Genomic DNA, 21,082 nt, shown 5'->3' with positions numbered 1-21,082 from the left:
GAGATGCCTCACTCTGTAGCTAAAACAGAGACCTGAACACACAGGGTGAAAAGAGGATCTGCAGCAATGTGCAGTACAACAAAAATATGGTGTTTTTTGAAAATTAAAACATGTAAACCTATTCTGGTACAACTTCAAAATACAATTATGAACCTGAAATGAGCTTTATATGGGCACTTTAAGATTAATAATTTTTCATAATTTTTGTATTTTTGGGGAGGGTGGGAGGCGTAGATTTAAAATGTTGCCACATTTGGAGAGGGTGTAGACATCCATCAGCCTTTTTTGGATCTTTGGGATCTTTTCACTTTCCAGAAGTGAGAAGAGAACACATGCTGTTTACAAAGTTCCTCAGGTTAAAAAACTCAAGTGGCGGCATTGGTGAGTGTATGTTCTTTCGGTGACTGTAAAATATGATCCTTGAAGTCTGGTTTAAGTAATACACCCCTTAGTCTTAAAGCTTATCAGAGAGGTTGATAAAAATATGAAGTTGAGCCAGGCTTAATTTTTTTTTGCCAGTCGATTCTGTCTCTTCACCCCTACTGCATTCACACAGTGGTCTCATTGCAATGAATGGGTGGTTGCTACATTTTGTGTGGCAATGTCTGTGTGAACAGACTTACTTCTCTTCCACGCAAGTTCATTTCAAATATTACAGAGGCATGCTAGAATAATAGTAGTGAGTATGATAACAGTGTCTTCAAAATACACTTTTAAACCACTATCAGTTCAACTGCATACCTCTTAAAATATATTTCCAATACAATTGTGATATCATACAATTGTACTACTAGTGTTTTTCACTGGTGTCCTTAAGTACACTTGAAGTTTGTAAAAAGTTGTGCCAATTTAGCGTACTATTTACACTATAAGTATACTCAAGTACTACTCCAGTAGTACTCAAGGATTACTTGAGTACACTAAAGTATACTTGAAGGTGACAAAAAAAGCATAAAGTGTACTTATTATATTCTTTTTTTTCACGTGGGCTGTGAGTATACATATATAAATAATAATTAAAAAAAATCTAAGATAGAAATCTGAGTATAAATCCAACACTCCCTGCCACTATATCTACTCTCACCCACCCACCTTCCCCTAGCCTCACCTCTTGTGCCCTGCAAATTAAAGAGCGCGTCTTTGAGGCTGAGATGGCCTGGCAGCGCTGATGAGGTGTAATCACCGTTGAGAGGCTCAGCTGCTCTCTTCACACACTGCCATTGAGCTCATTAGGCCAGGAACATGACGCAAAAAAAAATTAAAGCACGGGAATGGAGCAAAGCTGCAATGGAGCTACTATTACTGAAGCATTATGGTGGATTCAAGGATGGGTTTGGGACCGTTGTTGCTAGTGTCACTTCTTCAGATGTGAAGTTGGAAAAAAACTAATTTTCTGCTGTTACTACTGTATTCTTGCAGCCTCAACTGTTTTGCAATTACTCCCACTATATTGGGTCTGAACCGACGCCTTAATAGTTACTGTAAGAGCGGCAAAACACAGAGCATTTGTTTTCATTTTCTAAACACTAGGAACAAAATTGTGTTTATTTGTCATCTAAAAGTGTGCCTTGATAACCAATTTAGTTGCTTATTTTACATTATTGTTTTATTTTATGCCTTATTTCACTGTTGTAATAGTAGAGTGGAGGAGAAATAGAAAAGTGTTTTTTGATACGATGCTGTGCCCATTATTTCATGCTTTTGATTTTCCCTTGTTAAAATGCAAACACACTAGAAATCCATTCAATTGTCTGGTCATTTTGGATGGATGGATGGATGGATGGATAGATGTTGTTTAAACATTTTTTTCCTCATGCTTGAGCATGTTCCGCTGATACCTCCACCCTTATTCAACACATTTTTCAAAATATCTCAAAATAGTCTGTGCTAAATAGATTTAAGTCTCCACCTGGTTTAAAAGCATTAAAAGGTTGCCACAATAGATAAGCAATATAAACAGGATGACTCAGATGTAGTGTGTTGCCTCCTCAGTCTCCAGAGCGTGGCTGCATTTATGAGAAATAAAGACTTATGAAAGGATCAGCACCCTTTTACCCTGTGCTTCTGTTGTCTGTCCCTCTCATCTCACACGTCTCCCACAGAAACACAGGTTGCTGATTCCAGACATCTCTTCCTGGGGGGGGGGCGTGAATCCCATTTCATGTGCCACACTTAGAACAGATTATTCATGCAGGTAGGGTGAAGGGTGTTTAGGTATGTGTCCGGTGTATGTGTTTGTATGTTCGATTACACTTTAGAAGTACTGTATGTGTCTGTTTTTGTGTATTGTGTGAGTATGAGGCATAGGCGTGTGTGTTCTTTCATTTAACAAAAGGCCATCAGTGAGTCATTCTACTAAAGAGCACCCCTGGGTACTTGTCTGCCTGACACACGCAGCGGCTGTCTCAGAACAAGGCTTACTGGTCAATGTTTAATGCTCCATAATTGGTTTTACTGACCAGCACAGCCTGCAGGATGCCAATGCGATTTGAAGCCTAGCAGCTGAGGCTGACCACCACTGCACTCCTACCTGGTCTTTTATTGTGAAATGTTAGTTGGGTGGAATTCATATTATCAACTGTGAGAGGTGTAACTGTTTTGCGGCAGTCATTACAAAGATTAAACTGCCAAGGTTAAGACGCACAATCTTATTTGCAATCCCTTCTTACTTTTCCGTGTCTACTCCACTTAAACCTGCCCAAACATAATCATAGTAGTATATCACACTGATACTTGACCATGACTTGAATGTGATTTTGATACACTCTCTCTCTGTCTTTACTAGAGAACCATGAGCACTGTGGAGGAGGAACCGGATCACATGATACCATGAAGAAGGTCCTGCGCTGCCAGCTGCTGAGTGAGTAGACCCAATGGGGGGACTAGGTCATCAACAGGGTGACCTGAAAAGGGCGATGCTTTTCTAAAACACAAGTACAGAGGTAACTTGGTGCATTCTGGTAGTTCGTCGTGCGAATTGCCCTGATGAATGTCTTTAAGGAACTTTTATTTGTAAAAATCTGATACTGTATATACAGTGCTGTATCCCCCTAGTTCTTGTCATAGTTTTTCTGTGCTGCTTTAAATTCAGAGGATCAAGGCTCTGTACACAGCTCTGGCAGGCTACCAGCGCACAATGTCACATGAATATGGAACATGGAGGTCAGACTGGGACCCACCAGGCTCCTGGACAGTTAGCTAAACAGGCTGATGATATCTGGTATGCACCCTCAAGGCAGCGGAGCCAAAGGCTGTCTGACAAATCTGCCTCAGTCCCTCAGAAGTGATAAACTCGGACTGGACTGCTGTGAGCGAAGTGCTTTAAGCTGTAGCAGAGGTGGGGCAAGGGCACATTGCAGCGGTTTAATCTAAAAGAAGGGAGTTGGAACTGCAGACTATCTTTGTATAGAGTTTATATTAAGACCATATGTCTTTCTTTCTTTAAAAGCACAGCGCTCTCTTTTGCTTTGCAGTTGGAGATCCGGCTGAGGCCCGAGTTTCCTCGGGCACATTACGCTCACATCAGGGTTGCCTCTTTACAGTGTGCACAGCTAAAAAGCCCACCTGAGATCTCTGTTTCTGTGCTATACAGAGACATGTCTCTCTGTAACAGCCATCTGCAGGAGACAGATGTGCCTTAACATCCTCAGGCTGCGGGCAAGAAAAGAGATGCTGCAGATACTGTAGAAGAGAACTAAGATAGATGATCCAGCATCATGACAGGTGTCAGAGCAGGAAAGGTTTTCCTCTGGTCACCCTCTGTGTTGTTTGTTGTTCTTCTACCTTTACTGTTATTGCTCCCTATGCACTTTTGCGAGCATGTTGTGATGACATAATACACCTGAAACAATGCAGAGAACTTATTTGTTTCTAGTAAATTAGGTTTTGTCTGGCAGCACAGTCGTCGAAGCAAAGCCCGACAAGTAAGGCAATTGCTTGCAAATTGTGTTTTGAAGGCAGCTCCTTGAAAGACCAGTTGGTGGGAAGTGTAAATGAGTACACAAGGATTCTTCCCAATCTGACTTTGTCTTGTATGGTTAAAGTGTGTTGCAAGAGTTTGTGGTCTTTTTAAAGCCGCCAACCACAGTAAAAATGTTGAAATCCTCTCTAAGTGGAAAGCATTATCTGTGTCTGTGACTTTAATGGAGTTGTATAACTGCAGGCTTGCAATTCAGTCTTCTTTCGCCCCAGATTCCAGACAACTTCCTGTTTAACGTTTCTCCTTCCTGTTAGATATTTTCTTGCTGTCACAGTAGCTTAATCATAACCCAGTAAACAGCACAAGGAGTCTTTGTTGTTCTTGTTTTTCGCATTCTCCCTCCGCCTGATTCTCCGATAAACGCGTCTCTGTTCAAAGCTGCCGTAACCCGACAAACAATTTGCGGAGCATTCAAACAGGAAGCCATTATCCTGTTACGAACGCTTTTCCCTCTTATCTCAGGGCTCACATCTGTAGTGCCCTCCACCACTCCACCCATCCAGTCCTCCTCCACCAGGACTGTTTCAGCGGTCCACAGGACGTGCCCTATCTGTCTGTTTCCCCCCACGGGACAGACACTCTCCCCAAAATGGCAGACGAACACACCCAGGAGCAAACCAAAGGAATTTGTCTGCTTGTGCTACCGTCAAGATGACACTGTATTTATACTGTACGCCCAGAACATATAAACGCCTCTACATGAGGAGGAACTCAAGAAGGATCTGTCTTTGCGTTTATGAAGTTAGTCATGAAAGCCGTTAAATGAAGAAACTTGGTATTCTTATGTGATACGGGTTGAATTTATGAAAGATAAAGTGTACACATACAACATAACCAAAGAGGATGGGAAAGCATTTTACCTTTGTTTTTTACTTAACAACCCTAACTGTTAATAAAAACAAATGTTGTCATTGAATTGTCTTGTGTTCACACGTAGATGTGGTGAGAATGACACATCCTTGTTTTATTGTTTCCCTAACAATTGACTCACAGTGACAGGAGGAAGAGGAGGATGATTAGCAGTTGTAGTTGTAAGAACAGTGTCTACGTGTAGGTTTACAGGGGCTCAAACCCCAGATGTACAGGTAAAGGGCCTCAATCCCCCAAATTCTAAATAGTCACTGTTTCGCTTGTCTAACCTTGTCTGCAGAACTAATTCAAGCTCCAAAAGTAATTCAACTTCCCAGTTATAGTAATACTAGCACTAGTAGTAATAGCAGCAAGAGTAATATTATCACTAATGGTTATGAATTAGTGATAGCAATGGTAGTAGAGGCACCTTTTAAAAACCTAGGTGAGGGTTAAAGAAGAAAATATGACTACAGCACAAACAAAAACATTACAACAGAACAATTAGAGGCATCACTACTCAAAATAGAGCACATGGCTCAAGCACAAAAACATAGATAGGTCTTTAGCTGGGACCTAAAACACCCAAGAGACTTTGTTGACCTGAGTACCAGGGGGAGACCGTTCCACAGCAAACGTCCCTCGTGTTTTCAGTCTTGTACGAGGGAGAACTAGCAGGCCTTGTTTAGGGGACCTGAGGGACCTAGCAGAGGTATACGGCATTATTAGTTTACTAATATAGTCTGGAGCAAGACCACTCAAAGCCTTATAGATGAAGAAGATGATCTTTGTATGGAATCCTAAATTGAATCAGAAGCCACTGAAGAGACATCAGAACTAGTGGTAATAGTAGCAGAAGCAGCCGTCGTAGCGGTAGCAGCCGTGTTATCAGTTGGACTTGTAGTATTAGTAGTGATACTTGTACAAATGGTTGTAGTATTAGTAGTAGTGTGTAGCAGCTGCAGCAGCAGTATTGCTATTAGTTGTATAATAATGGTACAGGTAGTTATAGTCGTATTACTGTTGTAGTAAGTTAAAGTTAGTTACAGTAGTAGCAGTAGCAGTGGTACTGATAATGGTACTGTAGTACTACTGTTGGTAGTGGGTCCACTGAAGTGAGTCAGGGCAGTAACGCTCTGTCCAGGCGTGATAATCCAATCTTACCAGCAGTTAGTCATAAAAGGTTTTTATGATCTGCCTGGTTTACGTGGCTCGTCTGAGCTTAAAATTAAAGGTTTGGACCAGCTCCAACCAAACTTCCCATTTAAGGCTTATGATTACTTTGATTTGGGTCTGTCAGCCTTTATCCTCGAAAGTGAGATATGAATTTATTTTGTATTAGGGAGTAGAGCCGTGGTGTGTGTGTGTGCCGGTGTGATGTGATAAAGGCTCATTGGTATTCTGATGAGCACTGTAGATATAGCCGTCTCCATTTGCCCCCAGGGATTTGGGGGGAATCCCATGGTGGTTTGGAGTGGTTGTGATTAGCATAAACCAGGCTAAATGTGATCCATGGAGGGCTGGCTGGGTGGTGAGGAGGACATGCTTAATTATTGGTTATGGTTCAATGCCCTGGGGCTTCCAAACCAGTAATGCTTATTTATCCTATGAGAGAAAGAGGTGGACATACAGTGATTCCCTTAAGTTCTTGTACATTTATATCTCCGGCGTTCACGATTTTATCCAGACTTAGAATGATAGTGTAGGCAGAGGGTTTGTGTCTTGCTCAAGGGCACGTTGACATGGTTGTTGATAGACACAAACTGCTAAGCCATATATTTATTGTTCATACACCTTCAGTCTAGTGTCAAAGGCCAAGTTGATCCAAAATAAACTTTTACAGGTGTTGGAAAACTGACAAAGGTGTTTCGTACATTTTAGAAAGAAATGTTTTGATCCTGTGGAGGTTTTCATCTGGCTCTGTCGGATACCTTAACATTTTGATAAGGACCGTAGTTACCATTAAAGACACTGAGGTTTATCCTCTGCATTTTTCTGGGAAGTCTGAGGTTATAGTGACCCAGGGGGAGTTCAAATTCTACAATTAAAAAAACCTACCTTTAGGCTAGCAAGACATTTAATGAAGGATTCATTTAAAAGGATTAATGCAGTCCCTGGACTACAAGATACAACATAAGATTAAAATTAAAAAAGTTCTGTACATATTTTATAAGCATGCAGAGCAATAATAAAGATAGAACAATAATGTTAATACAGATATCATAAAGGACATCATTACGCTATATTGTCAGGCATTAAATCTTAATGCAGGTTGCAGTTTCATTTATATATGTAACCTTGGCCAGATTCTCACTGAATGTTTTTTTTTTTTATTTTGTTCCCTATACATGCATTCTCTCCTTTATTCCCCGTCATGCTGCCTGAGCAGGGAGATGACGGAGCAGTTACAGTTCAGAAGTACTGCCCGACGAACCGTCACAAGCCTTATTGATGGATGATTTTGCAGCTCCTATTTTTGGCTTCCTGTCGTGCCCTCAATTCGAATAGAGCCACTACCAGCTGCCCGCCGATGATGCGACACAACTGGCCTCGCTCCAACACTTGCTTCATAGGCAGATTGTCACTGTACATTCGTGGCCACATTGTTCTCCATCGCGTGTAGCATGAGGTGACCCCTGGAAAGAAAGATAAATATCCCACTCTCCACGAGTGTGTACAACGCCCCCCCCTCAGGATTGATCATGCAGCCAGTTTAGTGCATAATCACTGATAGCCTGCATACCACACACTACTATAAGTGCTCCAGTATGATTGATTAGTGTGCCTGAACAATATGGTTCTTCTGGAATGGAGTCTTAACATATTAGTGGAAGTTTCATGCAGACTTTCATCAGCAGAAGTAAATGTTATATTTTTTTTATTTTTTTATATTTCACCAACAGTGTAACTTTAGATTCAGTGACAGCCGCTCTGGCCCCTGTCCCCTGACATTGAGTCTAATAATGAATGATTGCTGGGACAAAGCCTGCATTGGATCAGTGCACAGGATCCTGCTTTGCAACATGATTTATTGATGTCCCTGATGGCATCAATGGAGGACTTCAACGGATGTCACCGGCTTCCTATTTATTCAAAAGAGCCCTAATTCAGCAGGTTTTCCTGCATAATTTGCCCCTCCCTCCATACCTTCTGAGCTTAGGTAATGGAAAACAGGCGGCATTAGTCAAATAAATGGGGGCATACTCTCACAGTAATTTCACCTGGACGTTGTTTGTCTCCATGATATCAGCATGTGCTATTCTGAGGTGATCAGCTGGGTGATAAAGATAGTGAGGGCAACAGGTTGGTGTGTGTGATAACAGTGTAAGCTGTGTGTCGCCCTCTAGTCCAGACAAGGACAAAGACATTTGAGTCAATGTCACCATTGAAATTTAAAAACCCACTTTTGCTGGCTTTTTTTTGTCTTCTTGTGAGCAAAGATTCAGAGAATTCTTGTTGTTCTCCTCCTTTATTGTGTCATTCCTACTGAAAGTGGACTGACTCTTTTTCTTGGTGTTTTTTTTTTTTTTTTTGCTTGTGAAAAAAAAAATTATCATGTCAGGCCAAAAACAGCCAACAGGCAGAAGGGTGGAAAAATAATGCTGAGTAGACGAGTGTTGCTGAGCAAGATAAATGTATTTTTTTAAAGTGCCTCCTATATTCTCCTATCTCATACACATTATTTTCTTTTGAGTGTCCTTTTTAGTCCTTGGTCTAATGTGTCCAACCTTTTTTGCTTTTGTTCATGTCTTATCACTGATGAAACACCCACACATCTCCCTCTCCTACTCCCCACTACACCTCTGGCCTCCTCGTTGCACATTTTCCCACCCTGTCCGACCTCGCTATTCTTCCCCTTTTCCATCCAATTTTCTCATGTTCTTCCCGGTGATTCAACTCAATAATGGATGTTCATAAGCTCAATTCAATTCTCGGGTCTTTTCAATCATTTCTCCAGTTAATTCACTCGCAGTGCCTGCTTCCCCCGCTGCATGTCTTTGTGGAGGCTGGGCCAGGATCTCTGTCTGCATTCACCCCGCTTACGCTCTCACTCCATAAGCCAGACGCACAAGTGTTGTGACAAATTACACCCATTTGCTTCAGTGTGCAACACAGTGTATGTGTAGACCACATGGATACTTATGTAATCCCTGCACAAAAACACAGCAATATACCATATAGTAATGAAGTCAAAATAGGGATTACTAAACATGCTCCTCATGTGTCTCAAAGTCCTATTCAATGTTTTCGTCTTATATCAACCCATTAAGGCTAATACCCAAGATGTTTAGTTACAGTACATTGGTGGCAGTGGAGTTTTTTTTCTACAACGCTGTGTCGTTATCTTGCACTGTTTTTAGCATTGCTTGCTCACTTAAGCTAGCTGGGAACTTGCTGGAAACCAGTAAAATTACTGTTTAGAAATAAATTTGGATGTGGTACTTTGTTTAACCACATGCCACACTTTGACAGATATCTGTCGGCTCAAGCTATCTAACATTACACATATTCCAATTAGAAATGCATCTGCGAGCAGTAACAACGCGAACACAAAGTGAGCTCTATACAGCCAAGCGAGGTGAGACAATAACTGAGTGTCCCAAACCATAAACGAGCAGCAGCCCCACACACGACGAACATTAGCAAGTATGAAGAAACTAGTAGTTACTGCTGTGTGCCTGCTGCCCTCTCATATTTGTAACATTCTGAGTGCAAGCTTACTTAAAAAGCAGATTCTCCCCTTTAACATTTTAGATGCGATATTCAATAAAATATGATTAGATTAAACTGCAAAGTCCCAAAATGAATATTAATATCCATGTTGGTTACATATCAGCATGAAACCGCACGTCTTATGCTGAGTTTCTGATCGCCCGGACAAATCAGAAGACTGTGTTCCTGTTTATGTGTGTGCCAGAGTATTAAGTTGGTTCATTTCTGATATAACTTTGTTTTTAAAGGGAATCTGGGTGTTATGTTTTATTCAGTAGAAGCAGAGTGCTGAGGTGCCAGGTGATTGAAGGTATGACTCAAGCCAGACCACGGCATTGTTAACACCCTCGCTCTTAATTGACCTCTTACATTTATTTTATCTACTTTTATTTGCAATGAAAAACATAATTATTACTCTACCTTGCTTGCAGCTGTAAGTCTCAGAGCATTGTATTATACAGAGAAATGTGAGGCTTTTCTCATTTTCTCTCATTGTGTTTTTGTTAATACACCTTTATTTTAGGTTAGAATATTTTGTGAAATGTAATGTCTTTTGAGTATCTCAAAGGGCCTTATCCACTAAATGTGTTCTAATGTAACCACTATTCATATAGTCTCGCATTGCCAGACCTATCTCCACAGCACTGTGTCAGCGATGGAGTATGGTCTGACTACATGGACTATCTATTCTGGGATAGGGGAAAAAAGGCTCTAGCTTGATTGTATTTCTTTAAACCAATCACAACTGTTATGGGCGGCGCTAAGAGATGTCAGGCTCCCAGCAATGTACATCCGTTAAGCCAGACTACTATTCATATGACAGACAATCAACAATAGCCCAAATACTTAAGCTTTGGTAGTTTGGGTTTGTCTGTGTCCCATTTCCCTGCCTAAAGGATCATCTTAGGAGAGACAAGCAGTCATAAATCAAGGATGGCCGTGTGTGTTATCTCCTCAGATATGAGTCTGGAGTGGGCTCTGTGGATTAGAGACGTGACAGGCTTGGTTAATGGAAGACAGGGCCTGGACCCTCTATGCTGGTAGTCTGTGTGATTGAGTGTGGAGGAATATGATTAATGATTCAGAGGCTCAGTTTAAATAGTCAGTGCTTTGGGGTTCTGCTGTGGTGTATTTTAAATCCCCGGTGAACAAAGATGAAAGAGGATGGCGAAGCTGTCTATGTCAAAGAAATTTAAGATGACTGATATTGATTGTTGCCTGGACTGTTTCTTTTTTCATCAATTCATCATTTTCTAAAATATTGTGTCCCTTTCTACCCCTTTTCTTTCTGTGTTCAACAGATTTCCTTTCTCACCTATTCTCCCATCGCCTTCTCCTCTGCACCTCTTGGTAATGGAAACTTGGTTTCCATAGTTACTGAGCCCCATAGTTAAACGATGGCCACGACATCTGGGTCACATCGGTGGCTTTAGACTCTGTGTGTTTCTGTGACTCTTGCTTTTTTTGTGTGTTTTATGAATGCCAAACAATGCAGTCTTAAGTATTATTCTTAATTCTCTCCCTCCAAAGCCCTCTGACGCAGACCTCCTGAATCCCAATTCTCTGCACAGTCATACATTTCAACATTTTTCTTTGTCTATTTCATGTCAGTGCCCTTTTCTTGCCAACCTTTTGGAGGCTTTTCTTTGTTACAAGCAAGATAGCCATCCAGGCCCTGTCTGTACATCTGTTGCTTATTAATTCAGTTAAAGTTGTGTGGTAGGGTTGGGGTGTGTTACAAAATATTATTTCAAAAGATTTTGAACAGTATAGTGTATGTATATATATATATATATATATATATATATATATATATATATATATTTTTTCTATATATATATATACTATATATATTTGGAATTTATGCATTCTTTTAAATGGAGTTAAAAAGGGATTTTTGCATATCTTTGGATCCCTACACATCAGTTTAAGTATTATTTCAGTGAGTATTATTAAAGGATAAGGCTGGCAAAATTCTACGTTTTATTTTGTCAATAAATCCTGTGAAAAAAGCAAAACCTACAATGAATTGATCCTACTAAAAGGCCTGTGTATCCAAAGCCTGATTTCTTCTTTGTCTGTGCTATAGAGCCCCATTGTTGTCCTTTATTACCATTATCACACACACACACACACACACACACACACACACACACACACACACACACACGCTGTAGTTTAATTTTAGTCGCTCCCACATACACTCTCCTGCAGCCATAAACTCTCAGTAGCAGACCAAATATGTCTGACTCCACAGCTGACATAAGCCCCAGCCTTATCCTTTAAGCAATAAACCAATACTGGTTTAAGCAGAATAAAAATGTGTCAAAATAACCTAGAAACTTGTAGTATTCTCGAAACCATCTTTAGTTCAGCATCCTGTGGCAAAAACGGGCTACCTAACCTCAGTCATACAGAATAATGTTAGCTTTGTGCTACTGCATGTTCTGTTCTCAGCTGAATGCATACAAACCGCCCGCTGGGAGCTCCGCTAATGTGTCACATCAGCTGTGTTTAACAGTGTCAATAAGGGATGGAGGGGGCGGAGCCAAGGGGAAATTAATAAGCCTTTGTATGTTCCTCACTCTATGACTTTCTTGCTGTCTGGATAACATAATAGGACCAATATTCACCACAGGCACCTGCTAATGGCTTGTTACTACACAGCCTCCTTATGGGATTGAGCTTGAGAAAGTGAATCTGTCAGGTTCTCTAAGATGCTTTTTAGCATGTTAAGTGGGCTATTTTGACGCTATGACTGTCATTAATTTGTTAAATGTAAACAATATGTCAACAATTTATCTAGACTAATATTGAGCATGAAGCAAGGGACAATTTCACTGGCAGCAAATGTATTTTTACTGGACGATTTATTTTAAAAACAGTGGTGAAAATGATGAAAACTCTATTGGAAATATACGAAAATATGCCACTAAATTACCTTCATGTTTAGTGTTACCTGGAGATTGGTATCAAATAATTGCTTGTTATTTCATGATCTCAGAGTGAGCTCTTTAAGAATGTTTGCAGAGTAACAAAGCCTGTAGATCCTCTAAATCTTATACATGCATGGGTACAAACATTGGAACACGTCTAGTGAATAATGCACCTAATAAAGTGCTCCCCTAGTTAAACTAGGTGAGTGACAAACACAGCGGTTCAGTAGATTAAAGGCTGAGAAGCATAATGAATGCGAGACAAGGCTATGTCTCTTCTGAACACCTGAGCAGTCAGTTTCAACTGCCGGGCTGCGCTCTTGTTTAGCTCTGCAGGGCAAGATCCTTGAGAGAAACGATGTAAAGACAGACATGCTGAAAATACACACTTGCAGGGAACTGATCCAATAATTCATGAAGCTAAAAGGATATTCTACGTCATCCTATGCTAATCAACAGCTTTCTCTCTCTCTTTCTCTACAGGTGTTCTAGCATTCCTAGCACTGCCAGCAGGACTGGTGTCATCAGCACAGGAGCTGTCCCTCAGCCAGACATCCCAGGACTCTGTCTCCATGGCAGCCTCCCACAGAAGCCCCCTTTCTGCCCCTGAACCTCCCCGTCTGGACATAAATCCGGAAGGCTCCAGTAGCGGCGAATGGTCATCCAAAGGAGGCGATCAACCCTCAAACATTATCCTCCCAACTGTCGCCCTCCACCCTTTTGCCTTGCTTCACACAACCCAAACTTCCAGCCAGGCTCATGACCACCCTCCCATTCATGACAAAGATACTGTCACCCCAAACACTGTGAGTGCTGAAAGTCACATGAATCAACCCCTGGAGCCGAGCTCGGATATAAACCAGGGCCACACGCACAAATTGGTCAGGGTACCTCAAGTCCATAGCCCAGTTACTGTCAGCACTAACCAGGCCAGCAGCAGCAGGCCTAAATCTCCCAGCACAGCGGCCCCAAATATAGATATGGAAACTACTGCTAGAGGAGCTCCAAACCCCCTGAATCTTCTGTCCAGCTCTGGATCAGACAGAGGAGATACGCTCGCCGCACACCACGTAGAGCCTCAGAAGTTGAGCGTAAAAGAACCCACCGACCCCACCCGGCAACATGTGGAAGATGTCGAGCGCCCCTCCCTTTCCTCTTCATCGATGAATGCTGACCCTGCGCCAGGCCTGAAACTCAGGGAGCATGCTCAGGGCGCCGCACACCACGCCATCACCCTGCGGGAGGTGCTTGCAGTAAACGAGCCCCCCACTGATCAACTAGTGATAGAGCAAGGGTCTGTCACTCCAGTCAAGAGCCCATCTGAGAATCTAACTTCCACCACGTCCACTCCAGCGCTGTCCACCGAGCCCGGCATCAAGACACAGAATCCAACAATCCTCCCAAACAGCCACACTGCACCCCACGAGACCACCACAGAGGAGGGTCGTGGGAACGGTACAGACAATGCCTCGCTGGGACACTGGTTGGGGAATGTGACTTCATATGGAGGGCTGCTCTCTGACAGCAGCTCAGTCAAGGATGCTCATGCTCAGGGGAACAGCTCGGAGCTCCCTTCCACAGCCAGCAGGAACTTCCTGAACAGGCAGGTGCCTGTCACCACCCAGGACCCCTGGACCTCCAGCAACAGCTCAGGCCCCACCGTTGAATCCCCGCTGTCCCGCATGACCATCTGCTTGAGCAGGATGGATATTGTGTGGATCGTGCTGGCCATCAGTGTGCCTGTGTCTTCATGCTGTAAGTTATGTTAGAGCAGCATTAAAAAGTTGTAATTAATGAATGCAAAAAAAGTGCCAGATTACTTCAGAGTTTGGATGACCTTGACTTAAAACCTATTACTGTTACTATCATAAGGAAAAGTTCTACAAGATGGCTCATTTGCTTTATTGCAGAGTTAGATCAAAATATCGATACCACTCCCACCTTTGAGAGTGTTATCAATCTACTCGTCTTACTCTTGGAAAGAAAGCAAAGTATTTGATGAAAATGTCCTTTAAGGAAACTTTCACCACGGTCACGGTAGAGTTATTCTATAATAAAATGCTATAATTTATTAATTTCCCACCCACACTTTTCTTTAACTTTCCTGGTTTACACTTACTTTAGTAGGTAATCTTGCTCATCTTTTAGAATGCCCCCAGACACCCTTCAGGGCCTCATCTTGTTGCATTAAATTGGAGAGAGTGCAACAGCATAATAACCACAAGGACGGGAGAGTATTTTTTATACATAGTTGCATAGTTATATTGGTTGCACCTTAGGCAAAACCTTTTTTGTTGCATTTTGGTCTGTTGGAGATGGAGAAATAAAGATTTCTTCCCCTTTGATAATAAATTATTTTCTTGTATGATTCCTGAAAATGTCTTACTGAGAGGCTGATAGCTTGGTTGTTTTAGATAGCTCAAAATGACTACAAGGCACAGCGCCAGTAGCTTTGTCAAACTGTATTTAAGGGTGGTATTTTTCCTATCAAACCACAATTTATTGTAACCGTGGCATGTTGTCTGGAAACATGACAGCCTCTACCTGAGCAGCTATGTGGGCGCTTTTAGAGGCTATTTGAAGCAGCAGCTCTTTCGGTCTCTGCACTCATTTTCCTTTCCCATCTCTGCCCGCTCTAGCTGTGCTTTTGACCGTGTGCTGTATGAGGAGGAAGAAGAAGTCATCAAGTCAGGAGAACAACCTCAGCTACTGGAACAATGCCATCACCATGGACTACTTCAGCAGGCACGCTGTGGAGCTGCCCAGAGAGATACACACTCTGGAGAGTGAGGTACAAACTACTGGCACACTGACTCTATTAGTGTATAGCAATGCAAACAGAAGTGGAGGGACATTCACTTGATGTTTCACTATCAGTCAGCAGAATGGTTTTTAATGTAATGAGTATGGAAATAACAAGAGGAGCGATGTTCAATCTCCTCTGTCAGCAAGCCTCGAGGTCTGCTGAAGCATGACACTGTATCACTAGGATTTACAGAGATGCTTTTTTGAACAAGCAAAAGGGAATTTCCCTACAGGGAATCTATTAAGATGGCTTGTGAGTAGTTTGTTTTTCACATCTAGTAAATTGATTTCAAAGTATTCCCCTATCCGTATACAAGTATATACTGTTATTACAAATGCATACTGTTGCTGAATTCAAAAATATGGCAGAATTATTTTACTTAATTCACAAGCACAGTTTTTAAACCTTATACATTCTACTTACGGCTTGTAACTGCTGATACAACAGCTTTATGTGATGAACACGACTGTAGCTACCAATTAGGTTGTGTCCTCTGAAATATTTCTGGGAATTTGAAGGGTTTTATGACATGAGGAGGTGCTTGCATGATATGATTACACACATAGCACACAGTTGGATTGGATTTTCAGACTACATATTCAACAATTGACTGAGGTAAAAACTTCAGGAATTTTGTATTTTTCACCAGTCAGTCCAGAGGAGGCTTTAAAAGAACATTAGACCATAATGTACGGACAACAACTACAGAAAATATAATTGAGCAGTTTTACATAAAATATAATTGAGCAGTTACATGAAAAATTTAAATGTGAAATTCTGTGATTTTTTGTTTGGTTGTGGGTGATCAATATTCTTAAGCGGGTGTTGTTCTGCAGTGGAAATTTTTATACTCTGTATTTTAGAAATCCTGCCTGCAGCCCTGACGATGATCTTAGATTAGAATATTGAGGGTGTTTTAGATACAGCCTTTAAATATAGGAGCTATATACAAAATAACATACAACAATGCATTCCAATTAACATTTGTGTTTTTCTGTGTTCAGCATGCTGAATATTGATATGATTTTTGAGAACATGTTTAATTATTCAACCTATAGTTAGACCACAGAGAATATTACCTCCTAAATAAGCTCTTTGCTCTCATGCGCAGATATAAAACTTTTGAAATGCTGCTAATTGGCTTTTTGTAGTTGAGAATGTAAATGTGCTGCCTTCATTCATTTCCATTAAGTGAATAATTATTTTTACCCAGCCCCTGTTTATTTCTGGCAATTTTCAAATATTTGGTCTCTATTATACTAAGAAAAATAAGAAGATAACATTTGGATTAAATGCATCAGTTTAGTTTTTAGTGCATCACAGCGCCATCTGGTGGAAAAGGAAGTATATAACACTGGTATAATTTTTCCAAGTTGATGTGTGATCTGCCTCCTCTTCTTCCCCATGTCATTTCGATTGACCATTGTTTTGTTCTGTTTGCATGATCTTTTTCACCATTACTCCAGTGACCATTTCACTGTGTGTCTCCTTTCTTTTATTCCTCATCCATTGCATGCGATTTGCATTCATTTGCCGCCTGTGGGGGCATCAGGAGAGAGACGCTGAGGTTGGATCATGTGTAGGATGCCCCTGGTGACTTCCAGGTGTTGTTCACCCCCACCCCCCTGCTTTACCCCTCTATAGAGCAGCAGCCTCATAGCTTCTCCTGGTGCTTTATAATGACAGTGCTCCAGGAGAAATGACCATCAAAACCTAAATGACAGTTTTAGTTTGATTTGATTGGATCTTGCTGATAAAATAGTCTCATTCAAATCATGTAGTTTTTCACACCTCCCTCCTCCAGCACTGCCTTATTACTGTTGACTCACCATCAACAACCATTTCTACACCCCCACACACACACACACACACACACACACACACACACATTAAGTCCCTCTGTTGTCTTGTTTCTTCTGCATCATCCCTCCCTTTTACATCTTCCCCTCCGCCTCCCTTTGTATCTCTGCTCATCTTGGTTTGTCAGATATCTTTGCTCACCATCTCCTTAAAAGCCACAGGGTGCACCAAACCCATATTTTATTCTGTTCCCTTCTACACTAGACTGTCTGCTCATTGCCTGTAGAGTGACTTAGATACAGTAGACTGCAGCGTGTCCCCTAATGATGAGGCCTCACTATTGTTTGACAGTTAGCCACTTGCGCTAATTTCTTTTCTGCGTGTACATCTGCAGGATCACGACACCTGTCTACCCCCTAACGGAGACTACAGCGGCAGCAGCGTGGTCCTGGTTAACCCTTTCTGCCAGGAGACCCTCTTCATCAACAGAGACAAAGCTTCTGCCATCTAGAGACAGAACAAAAGAGACACTGTCGGATTCTCCTATTCTACTCCCCCTGCTGTTGTCTATTTTATAAATGTGGTAAATATTCAGAGACTTTAACTTTATACTGTATATGACAAACACAAAGAGGCAACCTGAAAGAGAAGTGATGTAAACAGACAGTATTTACTATGAGGATGCACCTGCATATTTTTCTGATGTACATTTTCTACAAAAGGCTTAATTGTGATAAAAGGTTTTTATTGTCTTTATAAAATACAGAGTATATGTGGTTTTGTTTCATTACAGTGGCTTGATGGTGAGTGCACTGTGGATGTTGCCACATTAAATCTGCTTTAGAGAAAGAAACTTGCTATGAAAACAATGCTGTTACTTGTAATTTTATTTTTCCTTTTAGAATCAATGGCAAAATACTTATGGCCTGTTGAACTTGAATATAGCACCTACTTTCTTGGGGGGGGGGATACAGATATACTGTATGTGAGATCAGGGCCCATATTTATCAAACTTAGAAATACACTTAAGAATGATCCAAATAGCAAACTTAGGAGTAAATAAGTTCTTCTAAAATTGGAGACATTTATCAAGCGACTTGAAGCAAAGTGTAAGAGTAACCTTTAAGAGCAGCTCTCAAGTGATTGATGATTAACCACATTATTGTTTTGAGATGGAATAGCCAATCAGAGACAGGGATTTACTCTACTGTACATCAGCCCTATTGTTCTTTTACATTTACTCAATGATGGTATTCTGCAAAAAACGCGTGATTTAAATTTTTAAAAGATTTCCATTATTTGAAATCCTTAATATCTCCAGAATCAATTACAATATGAAATGAACAACAATAAAATATGTTTGTAATACATCATTAATGATAATACATTTTATTTACAGTGCACTTCTGGAGACTTGATGAATTACGTGAGTAAAATAAAACCGAGAAAACTAAAACACAATGCAACAGCAGAATTGAGCAGAACAAAATCAAACATTTAAAGCGGCTATATTAGATATTTTCATAATAACATTCAGTATTGCAGGTTTGTAGCGTTTTTAATAGGGATTAAATCATACATTGGCTAAAAATGAAAAGAAAACAATTGGAAAATTAACTGCAAACTGGAGCAGGAAAGAAATTCTGCTGCTGGTAGACAAGGTACATAAGATAAGGAGTTTGGTACCACATTGACAACAAGCACAGACAATGTAGATGCATGGAAAACCATCGCAAACTAAATCAATACCAGCTTCATTCTTTGTTTGCACCTGTGATACATTAAGGCATTTCAAGAAATTGGACAAGTAGCTTTTATTTTGACTGTGCATATACAGTATATGTGAAGGGTTTTTACTTTTAAGTAAAACAATGTAACTTTTAGCAGTTTGATAAATGCGGGCCCATATTTTGATTGGTTAATTTGAGCAGAATATTTGGGTGATTCGGGGTCTGCATCAGCAATTTTTGAGAGATGTCAAAATGAAACTGGCTTCCCCCCTCATGTGCTTCTCACCAGCTTCTCTTAAGAGGGACCACATAGATGTCTTAATTTCCTATGTTGAGTCTTTATATATATATATATATATATATATATATATATATATATATATATATATATATATATATATATATATATATATATATATATATGTGTATATGTATGTGTGAATGCCCTGTTTGTGCATGTAAGCATACTGTGAGTGTGGACGGATGAGTTAAAAATGTGCTGCCCCCCTGAACCAAATATCACTGTTACTTTAAGTCAAACAAGACTTTGTATCACTTTCAGATCAGTTTTATCTGTTTCTCTGTGTGTGTCTGTTTGTCTCTCGTCTTTGTCGTGGAGTGGCTACTGGCTATAGCCCAGTTTGAGAAAGATTTTCTCAGTGCTGTAGGAAACAATTAGACCAACGTCGCTACCGTAAATGTCTCCCTCCATAAATAATGTGTTTGTCCATCAATGCAAACTGTGTTTGTTGAATGATTGTGAATTAGTTGCTGGACCACATAATACTTGATAGAGGCTGGCAAAAATCTTGACCAATAGAAACACTGAGATAAATAATGTATGCTGAATATTTACTGTGAGCACATACAAAGACCGTTTAATAAAAAAAAAAAAAAAAAGAGTGCATATTTTGTTTAATCATTGAACCTGTGGTCCTTCTATCATCTGTTTTTATTTTGCATTGCTGCAGTTTTATTCAATAATCAATGCTGCCTGCCTTTATTGTCGCTAAAGATCTTCTGCATTGTGAGATGTTCTGAAATCCCTCATTCAAAAGGTGATGTTGAATAACACAGTCAAACATATTAATATTTCCTGCATTGGATGCTCACAGCTGGGCTTCTTGTTTTGCACGCTCAAAAGTGGATATTTTACAAAACGTTCAGTGGCACGGTGGAGCAGTGTTAAACATTATGTATTTTTTGTACTGTAGTATACACTGTACTTTTTACTGCTGAGCAATAAAACAAAGAAAAACACAGACTGATTTGTTTGTCTGATTAATCCTCTTTAAAACTGAATTTAATCAAAAGACATTTTCTCATATTGCCATAGATGGATTTTGGACACTAAGCCTAAAAAATGTTGTCAAGTATTAGATCTATACTGCACGTTATTTAGATATCATACTTCCTGGTTTACTAGGCTATATAACAAAGCATTGTAAACAGTCTTGCCGACCACAGCACATCTATTGATGCAGTGAGCTGGAATTTTCTCTTTGTGCACCAGTGCTGCATGTGGCCAAGTGGACAAGCTCTGGGAAAATTACGTCTATTCAATAATCTGTTTACAAGCCTGCTTTACTGCTGAGGAGAGGTTTAATTTGATGCGTGTTATTAATCGATTTGTAGGCCTTTTTTAAAATCTGCTAAAACATGACAGTTCAACTTTTAGAAGTGTCTTTTTTATGTCCATATTTGAAATCTTTATATTATTGACTGGCCTCTTACTGTTTAGCAACTTTGTTCCACATACATGCAGGAGTTTAAAGTTTCTTCTATTAAAAAATGTTTGGAGGTTATATTCAGTACAAATAAGATGTGTAAGTGCTGTGTCATATTTTAAACTTCATCTATTTCAAAATACTGATTTAGCCTCCTTTGTATAAATGCATCCTCTCCACTCAGGCGTGTTCATGGTCAGGCTGAGAATTTGGTCTTAAAATATATATATTTTACCCTGAGATGGCAGGCATATTCGAAAATCTTATCCTGGAAGAATTGTTCTGAGATCCATGTGACAGTTTTAAAACTTACAAAAAAATTGAAATATTAATTTCAAATAAATAAATACTACAATCAAATACAACATATGCACTTGGAAGAAAAATGATGAATGATGTTAGGAATGGCAAATAAATAATACTCATGGTAACTCAAAATCATTATACCGTATATTAAGTCAGGATTTTTTCATTCAAAATTATGAGCAATAAAGGAAAAAAGCATGACAATATAGCTGACACATTTTTAACAGAAAGTAAGA

General features: G+C 40.2%; 1 protein-coding gene across 3 annotated transcripts in view; it reads left to right on the top strand.

The window, feature by feature from the left end:
- Positions 1-18,572, top strand: part of tmem108 (transmembrane protein 108) — a 40,967-nt gene extending 22,395 nt beyond the window's left edge. The window contains exons 2-6 of one of the 3 annotated variants that reach the window (XM_039789951.1): positions 2,786-2,860; positions 12,961-14,232; positions 15,117-15,268; positions 16,836-16,850; positions 17,478-18,572. In XM_039789951.1, the coding sequence (XP_039645885.1) occupies positions 2,830-2,860; positions 12,961-14,232; positions 15,117-15,268; positions 16,836-16,850; positions 17,478-17,594 (1,587 nt within the window). In that variant the 5' untranslated portion in view covers positions 2,786-2,829 and the 3' untranslated portion in view covers positions 17,595-18,572. Of the gene's footprint in view, positions 1-2,785; positions 2,861-12,960; positions 14,233-15,116; positions 15,269-16,835; positions 16,888-17,477 lie in introns of all 3 variants that reach the window. The other 2 variants (XM_039789953.1, XM_039789952.1) reach the window with 2 other exon arrangements.
- Positions 18,573-21,082: the final 2,510 nt, after the last annotated feature.

Source organism: Perca fluviatilis, chromosome 22 (assembly GCF_010015445.1).
Source record: "Perca fluviatilis chromosome 22, GENO_Pfluv_1.0, whole genome shotgun sequence".
NCBI lineage: Eukaryota > Metazoa > Chordata > Actinopteri > Perciformes > Percidae > Perca > Perca fluviatilis.
This window is presented reverse-complemented; position numbering and strand designations above follow the sequence as displayed.